We start from the raw sequence: 12,710 nt of genomic DNA, 5'->3' as shown, positions 1-12,710 counted from the left end.
ACGAACGGGCAGCCCAGGTCCTCCATTTCCTCCTCAGGCTCCACCCCTTCCTCCCCCTCTCACCCAATCAGCATGTCCACTCGCCCCGGACAGGTCTATCCCAGCCCTGGAAACACCCAGAGCCCCGCCCACAAGCCGGGGGGCGGGGTGAAGAAAGTGACTGGCGTCGGCGGGACCACCTATGAGATTTCAGTCTGAGTTTGACGGGCGGCTACTCTGACTAATGGTGTCAGGGGTTAAAGGTGAAGGAGGCGTCAGAGATTGACTGATGATATTTCTGCCTCTCGGACCCTTCAGGAGGGGAAAGCTTTTAATACACAGACGTTTTAAAAGTTGGGTGATGAGGAAGAGTGAAATGACATACTTTTCTTGCTCTTCTTCCAAATGCGATGGACTCCGGACTTCCTCTCTCATTCAGAGACCTCCAGTCAAGGAACTACAGAACTATTCGGGAGGAAGTTGTTTACCCAATCACATTCAAGAACACAACACACCATTATGACATGGTGGGCTTACGGGCCAATCATAAGAGGCGGGACTCTTTGACAATCCACCAATTCCTGGGCAGATTGAACTCTGTGGGAATGATTGACTGACAGTTACAACTGGGTTTGCCTTTATTGGATAAAATAAGGAAGATCAACATGGCTGCGTAGACACAGGCAGCTCAATTCTGATAGTTTTTTGACCAATCAGATCAGCTCTTAGACAGTAAAAGGATCTGATCTGATTGGGAAAAATACATCTGGATTGGGCTGCTTGTAAAAACAGCCAATATTTTAAAGAGAAAAACAAATGTTCTTTCATTCATAAATATGTAATGATTCATTCTCTGTACAGAATTATATGTTTGGAATTTATGGTGATTTCCTCCAATCAGTGGCATTTAAAGGTGACTGTGGCATGCACCGGCCACTACGGGCCACTGTGATTGGCTAGTGGTCACGCTGCCATTCTCTCGCGACCAATCAGAAATGGAGATGCTAAACTGTAGTAGACAGCAGGATCATTGGTAGAGTTAGTTTTTGGCCTGGCCTGGTTCCCCGGGTGGGCGGAGATTTCACTTAAGGACCAATGGAATGATAAAAAATAAGAAACTCGACCAGTGACACAATCATCGGGTCTGTACTAAAGATGGAGCAGCCTTTTCTAAACAAACTTTGGAGCAATGGCCTTGATAATCAAGGTGTTTTTATTTTATTTTACTTATTTAATTTGAAAATGTTATTTTATATGAATTTATATATAGCTGTTGATAAGATTTTTTTTGTTACGGGCTGATATAGGGTTTTTCTGGTTTGAGTTAATTTCAGAATTATAACCAAACAGGAAAGAAACTGTTGCCGCGTTCAAGTGCTTGTCGGAACTTGGGACATTTCTGACTTATTAACTGGTTTTAGTTAAACACGTGCCACGTTCAACCAGTTAGCAAGTCGAAAATGTCAGTTTCCTAGTTCCGACGAGCACTGGAATGCGGCTAATTTGGATTGATGGCTGCACCAGCCAATCAGAGGCTGAGTTTTGAGTATTCAGCCAAAGAGAGGAGCTGGACAATGATATGGTTCAGCCAATGGGAAACAATGTATTTGATAAAAGAAGGCGATGTAGCATTTTTAAAGTCCTTTGATACACAGTAACCACTCGACTTCTCTTGGGGCATATTTCAGAAATACCCTGCTGTACTTTCTGATTGTTTACTTCTGAGCTTTGTAATGTGTGTGTCTGAAATGGAACCCTATTCACTATATAGTGCACTACTTTTGACCAGGGACTAAAAGACTCTGGTCAAAAGCAGTGCACTATGTAGGGAATAGAATGCCATAACACACACCCAATATTTTGTTTTATTGGTCCGGATACTGACATCTCTGGTTGCAGTCCACTAGCTGACCTATTGAGAAACTAGCGAGGATCACATGCTTTGGTGCGACCAATCCAGAGAGAGCAAGAGATTCATATCAACCTACTCTTTTATTCGTTAATGGTTTAAACCAATGATGAGCAGCTGAAAGTCAGTAACATCCTTTTTTATATTTAATTTGTACTTTTCTTCTTTTTTTGCAAGATTAAGACAATTTACAGGGCATTGCTTTAGACTGACAGTTTGTTTGACCAGTCAGGAGCGTAGAATGAAACAAAATGGTCTAGGACAACAAAAAAAAGCACGTCACTCAATATGTTTGACTGCCATCAGGAACAGCCAATGCCCTTACAGATGATGTTTAGACAAGTACAGGCCCTGGACTTGGGTGTTTTGAAATAAATAAATACAATTGAAAAAGTACTGTATAGCTCTGTATGTGTGTGGGCGTGTGCATGTGTGTATGTGCGTGTGTGTTTGAGCATTGGTAATAAAGTATTTAAAACCAAAGGCAGTGTTCTTTTTGTTTGCAGTTGAGGTCTGCCAATGCAACACACGAGAAAGGGCAGAATATAGTCTATCCCATACTTACTACACATTCAGAGTAGAACTTTGAAGTTGGACCAAAGGATTCCACATTGGCAATTAAAAGTTATGATCCAGTTACAGTAGATTTTCATGCAACTTAACAGAATTTCTTCCAGAGGGGCCAGAGAATCATTGTGGGGTTTAAATCAGTCAGTGGTGCCTATAAGTAGTTCTCAGGTTCATATGTAGGGAGCAAACTCCTACTGATGGGGGGGCTCAAAGCTTGGCTTCATGTCTCGCCTCCCTCCATAACTCTTAAATGCCGTCACTACCAGAAGGCGGTGCCAAAATGTAGGTTCAACATCCGGCGCCGACAAAGATGGCCGCCTCGCTTCGTGTTCATAGGAAACTATGCAGTATTTTTTTTTTTTTAACGTTATGCCACCAAAACATACATGTTGCTTAAATTCCCATTTATCTTTAATTGTAAACCTGGTGGGATGAGCCCTGAATGCTGATAGCAGTGGTATATCAAAACATTAATTTTTACTGCTCTAATGACATTGGTAACCAGTTTATAATAGCAATAAGGCATCTCGGGTTTATGGCCAATATACCATGGCTAAGGGCTGTGTCCAGGCACTAAGAACAGCCCTTAGTGGTATATTGGCCATATACCACACCCCCTCGTGCATGATTTATAGTATAGTGCAAATTGACATTTAAAGGCAATGTTCCTGCAGTCGGGAACATTGCCAGACTCAATGTAGTCATGTACACATTTTTATTGCATAAAAAACCATGTCAGACACCTCAAGCGGCAGGCTCACCCATTTACGGAATCAATCTACACATTCTGAACGGAAGGTTGAGACACAATTCTACAGTAACCAAGGGAATGTCAAACAGGTAGTAAAATGAGATGCTGGTGTCAAAATGTTAATCGTTTAGATGGGAGCATTTGAAAGTAAACATGTAATTCTACCTATTCTGTCAGGGTGGAGAAGAGTGAGGGATATTCTGTCATGGAGGGGAGTGAGGGATATTCTGTCATGGAGGGGAGTGAGGGATATTCTGTCATGGAGGGGTGAGGGATATTCTGTCATGGAGGGGTGAGGGATATTCTGTCATGGAGGGGAGTGAGGGATATTCTGTCATGGAGGGGAGTGAGGGATATTCTGTCATGGAGGGGAGTGAGGGATATTCTGTCATGGAGGGGAGTGAGGGATATTCTGTCATGGAGGGGAGTGAGGGATAGAGACTACCAGTGCCTCCCTCAACCATCTCTGATATTTTGTAGATGACAAAATAACAGGTCTAGTTCTCACATGGACTTAGTGTTATTAGCCAAATGCTCTGTTCACTCCAGCATCATCTTGAACTGAAAACTATGAGGTGACAACCACTTATGGAAGAGAAAAAAAATAAAACAAGTTTCCTCTCAAAGACCTTTTGGGACAGAGGCCGTGGCTCATACACATTATCATTATCATGGACCCAGTCGAAGGTAGGTAGCTGGCGTAAAATACTTGACCATGTCTGAACCATTAAGCCATTTCAGAGGAAGCCAATGTAACTTCAGTTCAATGGGTGCATGGACTGGACGGAGTGTAAATTCACACTATATCCCAAATGGGACAAGTTTTAAATCAAGTGAAACACAAGGAATGGAGTGTATAATTATAGTGTGCCAATATTAAAGCCTAATTAAAATGCATTCAATTGTTAAGTCACACCCTTTTTCCCTAGTGCACTATATTAGGTAATAGAATGCCATTTGGGACACAACCAATGATGAGCATAGAGTTTCTCCAGGGAACTGGAGGAAAGATCGATGCAACTCATAAGTATGACGGAGACGTACAAATCGAACTGCACAGTTGAGATATTAGTTAATATCGAGTTAATCATAATCACATTTTGCAACTCAAATCGTGTTGTACATAGCAAAATAAAAAAGGATTCGAAACAATCATGTTTGTTCCCTCGATAGAACAGAACACCAGCTAGTCCCATTGTGATGTCCCAGCGTTCTTCTGAGGCCACTACCCCTGACAATTCTATTTGTCCTTCTTGGTCTCCGTCTCCTCCCCCTGGGCGTCGACCTCGGGCTCCTCCTCTTCGTGCAACGGCGGGAACTGTGATTCGTTGATCTTGTCGCTCCAGTCTCCCTTGGACTTATTGAGTTTCTTGGACTTCTGGTAGAGCTCATTCAGGTTGAACTCCCGGATGATGTTCTCCTGTTGAGAGTGTGATTGAGAGTGTGTTTGTGCATGTCTGGGTTTAAGGACATTTGTGAAATTAACTGGAAGTATATGCATATCCCCCGTGCATCCCGCAAAGGAGGAGGTGTTGCTAACATTTACAATAGCAAATTTCAATTTACGAAAAACAACAAAGTTTTCGTCTTTTGAGCTTCTAGTCATGAAATCTATGCAGCCTACTCAATCACTTTTTATAGCTACTGTTTACAGGCCTCCTGGGCCATATACAGCGTTCCTCATTGAGTTCCCTGAATTCCTATCGAACCTTGTAGTCATAGCAGATAATATTCTAATCTTTGGTGACTTTAATATTCACATGGAAAAGTCCACAGACCCACTCCAAAAGGCTTTCGGAGCCACCATCGACTCAGTGGGTTTTGTCCAACATGTCTCTGGACCCACTCACTGTCACAGTCACACTCTGGACCTAGTTTTGTCTCATGGAATAAATAGTGGATCTTAATGTTTTTCCTCATAATCGGACCACCATTTTATTACGTTTGCAAATGCAACAAATAATCTGCTCAGACCCCAACCAAGGAATATCAAAAGTCGTGCTATAAATTCAAAGACAACACAAAGATTCCTTGATGTCCTTCCAGATTCCCTCTGTCTACCCAAGGACGCCAGAGGACAAAAATCAGTTAACCACCTAACTGAGGAACTAAATTGAACCTTGCGCAATACCCTAGAGGCAGTTGCACCCCTAAAAAGATTTCTCATAAGAAACTAGCTCCCTGGTACACAGAAAATACCCGAGCTCTGGAGCAAGCTTCCAGAAAATTGGAATGGAAATGGCGCCACACCAAACTGGAAGTCTTCCGACTAGCTTGGAAAGACCGTACCATGCAGTATCGAAGAGCCCTCACTGCTGCTTGATCATCCTAATTTTCCAACTTAATTGAGGAAAATAAGAACAATCCGAAATTCCTTTTTGATACTGTCGCAAAGCTAACTAAAAAGCAGCATTCCCCAAGAGAGGATGGCTTTCACTTCAAAAGTGATAAATTCATGAACTTCTTTGAGGAAAATATCATGATTATTAGAAAGCAAATTACGGATTCCTCTTTAAATCTGCGTATTTCTTCAAAGCTCGGTTGTCCCGAGTCTGCACAACTCTGCCAGGACCTAGGATCAAGAGAGACGCTCAAGTGTTTTAGTACTATATCTCTTGACACAATGATGAAAATAATCATGTTTGTCTCTGTGAATGGTTTGTCCTCTGACAAATCAACTGTAAATTTCGGTGTTCCTCAAGGTTCCGTTTTAGGACCACTATGGTTTTCACTATACATTTGACCTCTTGGGGATGTCAGTCGAAAACATAATGTTAACTTTCACTGCTATGCGGATGACACACAGCTATACATTTCAATGAAACATGGTGAAGCCCCAAAATTGCCCTTGCTAGAAGCATGTGTTTCAGACATAAGGAAGTGGATGGCTGCAAACTTTCTACTTTTAAACTCGGACAAAACAGAGATGCTTGTTCTAGGTCCAAAGAAACAAAGAGATCTTCTGTTGAATCTGACAATTAATCTTAATGGTTGTACAGTCGTCTCAAATAAAACTGTGAAGGACCTCGGCGTTACTCTGAACACGGACCTCTCTTTTGAAGAACATATCAAGACCATTTCAAAGACAGCTTTTTTCTATCTACGTAACATTGCAAAAATCAGAAACTTTCTGTCCAAAAATGATGTAGAAAAATTAATCCATGCTTTTGTCACTTCTAGGTTCGACTACTGCAATGCTCTCCTTTCTGGCTACCCGGATAAAGCACTAAATAAACTTCAGTTAGTGCTAAATACGGCTGCTAGAATCCTGACTAGAACCAAAAAAATTATATCCTTCCTGTTTGGCCCTGTCCGGGGGTGTCCTCGGATGGGGCCACAGTGTCTCCTGACCCCTCCTGTCTCAGCCTCCAGTATTTATGCTGCAGTAGTTTGTGTCGGGGGGCTAGGGTCAGTTTGTTATATCTGGAGTACTTCTCCTGTCCTATTCGGTGTCCTGTGTGAATTTAAGTGTCCTCTCTCTAATTCTCTCGGAGGACCTGAGCCCTAGGACCATGCCTCAGGACTACCTGACATGATGACTCCTTGCTGTCCCCAGTCCACCTGGCCGTGCTGCTGCTCCAGTTTCAACTGTTCTGCCTTATTATTATTTGACCATGCTGGTCATTTATGAACATTTGAACAGCTTGGCCATGTTCTGTTATAATCTCCACCTGGCACAGCCAGAAGAGGACTGGCCACATAACCTAGAGAGGAACCAGGCATCGGCCTTTCTAGGGAGGTTTTCCTAGCCACTGTGCTTCTACACCTGCATTGCTTGCTGTTTGGGGTTTTAGGCTGGGTTTCTGTACAGCACTTTGATATATCAGCTGATGTACGAAGGGCTATAAAAATACATTTGATTTGATTGGGTGTGTAACCGGATTAAGGCGTCCACACACGGTGCTCAGAATGACAAATCACATTTAGATGGTAATTCATTAACAGAAGTCAAGGACACAACAATGTGAGGTCCTTCTTACCTCATTCTGATGTGCACTTTGAGGATGTTAGAATGACTGTCCACATTTACTTTTCCTCAGCCAAGACGAGTAACGAACAGCAAAATCACTTAGTCTATGTCAAACTACTGTCCCGCATAGCAGAAAAGGTTAAACTATTCTATTAAAATCAGCTTGTCGAGAAAGAAATAGCCTATTCCAAACAGACTCCAGAACAGTTGGGGGACGTTAGATCCCAAATTCATACAACCAGTACTGGGCTTTATAAAAAATAAAAGTTAACGCAATGAGTCTGATGCAACAGATCAGAACGTTTAACATAAAATGTTGATAAACTATTATTTCTTCACATTTTAAGAGCAGCAATGCACACAAGGCAGTAGGCTACGCACAAACGTTCCTTCCATAATGAAATTAGCAGCGGGGGGGGGGGGAAATACCCCGCTAATTACCCCTGCCTCCAAAGATGGTCTGATTTTGGCTAGGCTACTTTGAAGCAAGGTAAGACATGCCTCAATATGTATTAAAGCGTTCATGTTTTCAAAAGTATATATTTTCAAAAGCATACAGCCTCCAGTTCATTGCAAAGTGTATGACATGCTGAAGAGCATGCCTTCCATTGCCTATGTATGCATTTTCTCTTTTCTCTCAGCTGTTCCGCTCAAAGGCGCGGTATCCTACACGAGTGTGAGAAAATACATAGCGAATATACTGTACACTATATGATGCTAATTAACTTAGACCGATAACTACGATTTTCCCCTCTCCCAGTCAATGGGCTGGTGCAAATTCTCTCTCACACACACACACTAAAAGTCAGCTATTATCAGCTAACGGAAACCCTGGTGTGTGCGCATTTCTATGTTCTGCTTTGAAACCAATCCTCTCACCTCAGTGAAGCTCCAGGATACGGCCCTACACTTCTTGTCCACCTGGGGGCGTCTCATCACCTCCTTGCCCCCCTGGAACAGCAGCAGCGAGGGCAGCTGCTTGGAGAGGGGAGAGGTACTCACCTTGTACCTGGAGAAGAGCGATGGAGGATGGGAAGCAATTACAATGTTTCAAAATCAGAGACGTCCAATCAGAAATCTACTTCACTTAAATATATACTCCAATCTGCAGAGAGAAAGAGAGAGAGAGCGAGCGAGAGAAAGGAGGAAAGAGAGTGAATGAGAAAAGGGACCTACTTCTTAGACACGTCTCCATACCGGCCGATGTCCACCTTCCCAAACTTGAGCCCAGCACAGTTATACCTGTAACCATGAGAGAGAAAACGTCAATTTCCCAACAAACTCGCAGCAATAGCAGTACCACTTCAGTTGCACCACAAACTGACAGGTGATACTAATAGGGAACACAATCCAGGAGAGGATGTTGATTGACGCTATGGGTTTATGGTGCAACGCATTAAAATGGAGACTTTCGTCGTGTAGAGTGAAGATTAGTCGCCGTCTTACTTGAGGGAGAGGTCTGCGTAGACGGCGGCAAAGGACTGACACTCCGGGGACCAGTTAGCGAAGAACTCTACAATCCACGTCACCCTGTTGTCCCTCTCCAATTCGTCCTGCAACAGAGTCACAAGTCAGCCATCAGTTTCACTAAAAGTCCAATTTCAATCAATTAAAATCATCCTCTGCGTAGATCGGCTTTGAAATCACCTGATAAAAATACTTTCAACTGAAATGTCAAAAACAACCTAACTGGTGTCACCTTCGGCGATCCTGTGAAAGTATAATTTTTGATACACGCATCGGTGTTATTTTTCAAACTAACATGGCAATATTGTCAGTCACAGTAGAGCCTTAGAGGTAATCTGTGGTACTCACGTCTATGGTCTTGTCACTGAAGTACTTGATGTACTCTGGGCCCATGTAGAGAGGAGGCTTACAGGTCATCAGGAACACTGGAACACACAATCAGCCAATCAGAGAGCCGAATGAGGGGCCATCAGGTTATAGGCCATGTCATCTAACTAGGCATTTACCGGTATAACTAATTACCACAACAGTAGAGGAGTGCGTGTCTGTGTGTATCCATGCATGTGTATGTATGAACAAAGTGAGTATGCATGCGAGTGCGCGTACTGACCGATGCAGAGGGTGAGGTAGAGCAGGCCCATGCGGACGTCCAGTCTGAAGAAGAGGATAACGTTGGCCACCTTACTGAACAGAATGATGTTCCCCACATGCTGTTCCACCGTTACTGAGACGACGAGAGATGGAGAGAAGGGGTTAAATCAAGTAAACAACCTTGATTTTCATCTAAAAAAAATGAGTAAAAACTATGGCATAGAATAAGGACAATTTGCAGGTTGAGGACAAGAGTGAACTTGGGGAGGAAACACAAAGAACAATAACATTTAGAGCGACGGAGAAAGAACCGACGTGAATAGAAGACAGGAACAAACTGTTTTGTAAAACGACGGGTAAGGAGTGACACGAAGAACTATGAAGAAAAGTGTCAAAACTGTTTGAGCCTGAGAAAGAGGGACAGTTTATAGTTGAGGCCTAACAAGTGAGGGATTCACTTTAGGGAGGAGGGAGAGACAGGCCGATGAAAGACGAAGGGAGCGCCAACGACCAACAACAGAGCCACAATAACGTAAACACCAGAATGACACCACAAGGTCAACAGACAAAACAGCCTTATCATTTCTTCCTGTGAACGATCTATTAAAAACAGCCTGTTTACAACACGAAAGTATTAATTTAAATAAGGCTGTGTGGACAAGACATTTGCCATAGCATATTGGATGAATAATTAGAACAATATCATGAATATACAGCAGTAACCAAGAACAAAAAAAACATTTGGCTTTACACCAAACGATTTGCTCCGACAAAGTTTAATTCTCAGAAAATGTTAGCCTTGTGGATACAAAAGTGAAACTTCGCTAGCAATGTGAGTGGGTACCAATCGTTTAACGGAAATGGTAACCGTGTGTTGAATGTCATGTAAAACAAACATGTCTGCCTGCTGAAGGAGACCCCAAGCTCAAACTGAGGGTGTTTCCCCTAGATACAACAGCCTCATAATTGGCTATATCATAAACATTCATCAAAACAAAAATGTTTTTTTTTTTTCCGTCTTCATTTAAGGTTAGGCATATGGTTGGCAGCATGGTTAAGGTTAAAATGGGACTTTTGTGTATTCAACAAGGCATGTCAGTTAATAACAAATTCTTATTTACAATGACGGCCTACCCCGGCCAAAACCTAACGACACTGGGCCAATTGTGCGCCGCCCCATGGGACTCCCAATCACAGCCCGTTGTGATATAGCCTGGAAACGAACCGGGGTCTGTAGTGCATTAGACCGCTGGGAAGATCAATAGAAATAGGCGGGGTTTATGACCTCAGCCCCACACGTAGTCAGTACAGGACCGTCATAGCAAAAACTGACGACTGGCCAATAGCATTTACCCACAGACCACCAGGCTGCTGAATAGCCACCACTAGTCAGCTGTACCCTGCAATCATGTGTGACCCTGTGCATGTGACGAATAAACTCTAAAATGCTATGTGGCTGTGATAACTTGTGATGATGACCAACTGATATGGGGGCGGGGGGGCAGTTTTATAGTGTCTAAACGCAGACAGGTACAACTCCGCTGATGATTAACCTTTGAATTTAGCTCTGTATGAAACATTTACATGGAGTGAATTAGTGATAGTGAGCTGCTGTATTTGGTCAAGGAGTTTTGTATAACGATGCGTGCGCCTCGTTGTCAGTCTGTTTTTAAGTAAGTAAACAGATGAGAGAATGGGTCATAAAAGTATGATCTCTGATGATGACAGGGCTCTAGTTCAGGGCTGATACTTACTAGCTCTTCTGTTTTTCATCATGACGATGGCACTGAGGAACATAAGAATCTCCACTTCTCTCTGTGGAACATGAGAATAGAATAAAACATACAGGTCAGGGCATTCTAGTCTTTTGACGTTTCATCTACTGCTTCTACGTTACAGGGTCGGGGCAGGCGTGCAACTAACTCCAGTTTTTGCCCGTGTACTTTTTTGGGTGGTTTTTGGTGCGTGAACTCATGGTGGTGGCACTTTCAGCCCGAGATAAAAAAAAAAGATATATAAAAAAACAAGGTCCTGGTAGCACGCACCTGCAAACTCCCCAGTACACCCACCCTTTGTTCGGTTCTGTCTCACATCATCTTACTGTTACTTTCCGATTTAGTTTCGGGTTACAGTCTCTATAGCATCTTTCAGTGTCGAACCCAGGCCAGCTCCCACCGAATTTCAGAATGGCCATTCATGTAGCGAACTAAACTCCCACTCGGTCATCACATTTAGCATGGGATAGCTAACGTTAGCTCGTTGGCAATCTAACCAGTCTTTATCACGGCCTAATCACGTGTATCCTTCCTACCATTTTTCAATCCCCATTTGTTACACCATTCAATACTGACCCAGTCAAAGTCGCAGGGGTTGCCATCCTCTCGTTGTGTCGAAAGATGCTCGCAGATGCCTGGCGTCTTGCGGATCAGGAGAAACGCGACTGACATGAACAGAGACGCGACATAGTACGGTTTTAGCAGCCACTTGTACACCTGCGGTAAGTGGTAGAGGAATGCAAGGAGAGGTGTTAGCAACGCCATTTTCTAATTTAGATAGACAAGTAAAATAAAACTCGCTGGATAAATTTCCAGTCTGCCAATGTGCGAATTAAAGGGCACGAAGGATGTGGCGGAGGTCAATGCGGACGAATCCTTGGAGATAGTCCCGCCTCTTTTGTGAAATGGTGGTGATTGGCCAGTTGAAAACATATAAGGAACAATGATTGGTTACATTTTCCGAAAAAGGAAGGGCAAAAGAAAAACAGATTCCTCCCTTTCCTTCATTTGGGAAAAAAAGTGGCGTTTTTGGAATAGTTTTTAAATGCAGGGCTTGTTCGACATTGCAGCCGACAGTGCAGGCAAATCACCAGTGGTGGGGAAAATACCCAATTATCATAAAAGTATAGATACCTTTATAAAAAGTCTCTCAAATAAAAGTCAGACAGTAAAATACTACTTGAGTAAAATAATTTGATTTTAAATATACTTAAAGTATCAAAAGTAAATGTAATTGCTAAAATATACTAAAGTATTAAAAGTTAAACAAATAATTTCAAATTCCTTATATTAAGCAATGTATGTTTAAATGTTTAAATGTATGAAGGACCAGGGTCAAACTTCAACACTCAGCCATTATTTACAAAATATGCATTTGTGTTTAGTGAGTCCACCAGGCCAGAGGCAGTAGGGATGACATGTTTTCTTGATAAGTGCATGCATTTGACAATTGTCCTGTTCTTCTAAAGATTCAAAATGTAAGGAGTACTTTTGGTTGTCGGGGAAAATGTATGGCGTAAAAAGTACAATATTTTCTTTAGGAATGTAGTGAAGTAAAAGTAGTCAAAAATACAATTAGTAAAGTACAGATAATCAAAAAAAACGACTTAAGTAGTACTTTAAAGTATTTTTACTTAAGTAATTTACAGCACTGGTGGAAAGCCTTCCCAAAAGAGTGGAGACTGTTATAGCAGCAAA

The 12,710-nt window shown here is 42.4% G+C and overlaps 2 protein-coding genes across 3 annotated transcripts in view; one reads left to right on the top strand and one right to left on the bottom strand.

The window, feature by feature from the left end:
- The window catches only part of LOC124013039 (palmitoyltransferase ZDHHC5-A-like), a 39,076-nt gene extending 37,340 nt beyond the window's left edge, over positions 1-1,736 (top strand). The window contains exon 12 of one of the 2 annotated variants that reach the window (XR_006834807.1): positions 1-109. This exon is cut by the window's left edge and continues 31 nt beyond it. Coding sequence is in view for 1 of the 2 variants with exons in the window: in XM_046327159.1 (XP_046183115.1) it covers positions 1-198 (198 nt within the window). In the remaining variant the exon portion in view is untranslated. The other variant, XM_046327159.1, reaches the window with a different exon arrangement.
- A 280-nt stretch (positions 1,737-2,016) lies between these two features.
- Positions 2,017-11,910, bottom strand: LOC124013040 (thioredoxin-related transmembrane protein 2-B-like). The gene is made up of 8 exons (XM_046327160.1): positions 11,589-11,910; positions 10,992-11,052; positions 9,257-9,370; positions 8,995-9,071; positions 8,626-8,732; positions 8,356-8,421; positions 8,059-8,188; positions 2,017-4,629 (listed from the first exon to the last, which is right to left on the bottom strand). Exons 1-8 carry the CDS (start codon positions 11,775-11,777, stop codon positions 4,450-4,452), a joined length of 924 nt encoding a protein of 307 aa, XP_046183116.1. The 5' UTR covers positions 11,778-11,910; the 3' UTR covers positions 2,017-4,449.
- Between the last annotated feature and the right edge of the window lie 800 nt (positions 11,911-12,710).

This window comes from Oncorhynchus gorbuscha, linkage group LG24, assembly GCF_021184085.1.
Source record: "Oncorhynchus gorbuscha isolate QuinsamMale2020 ecotype Even-year linkage group LG24, OgorEven_v1.0, whole genome shotgun sequence".
Lineage (NCBI taxonomy): Eukaryota > Metazoa > Chordata > Actinopteri > Salmoniformes > Salmonidae > Oncorhynchus > Oncorhynchus gorbuscha.
Note: the sequence above shows the minus strand (reverse complement) of the source record. Positions and strands in the feature narration are given on the sequence as shown.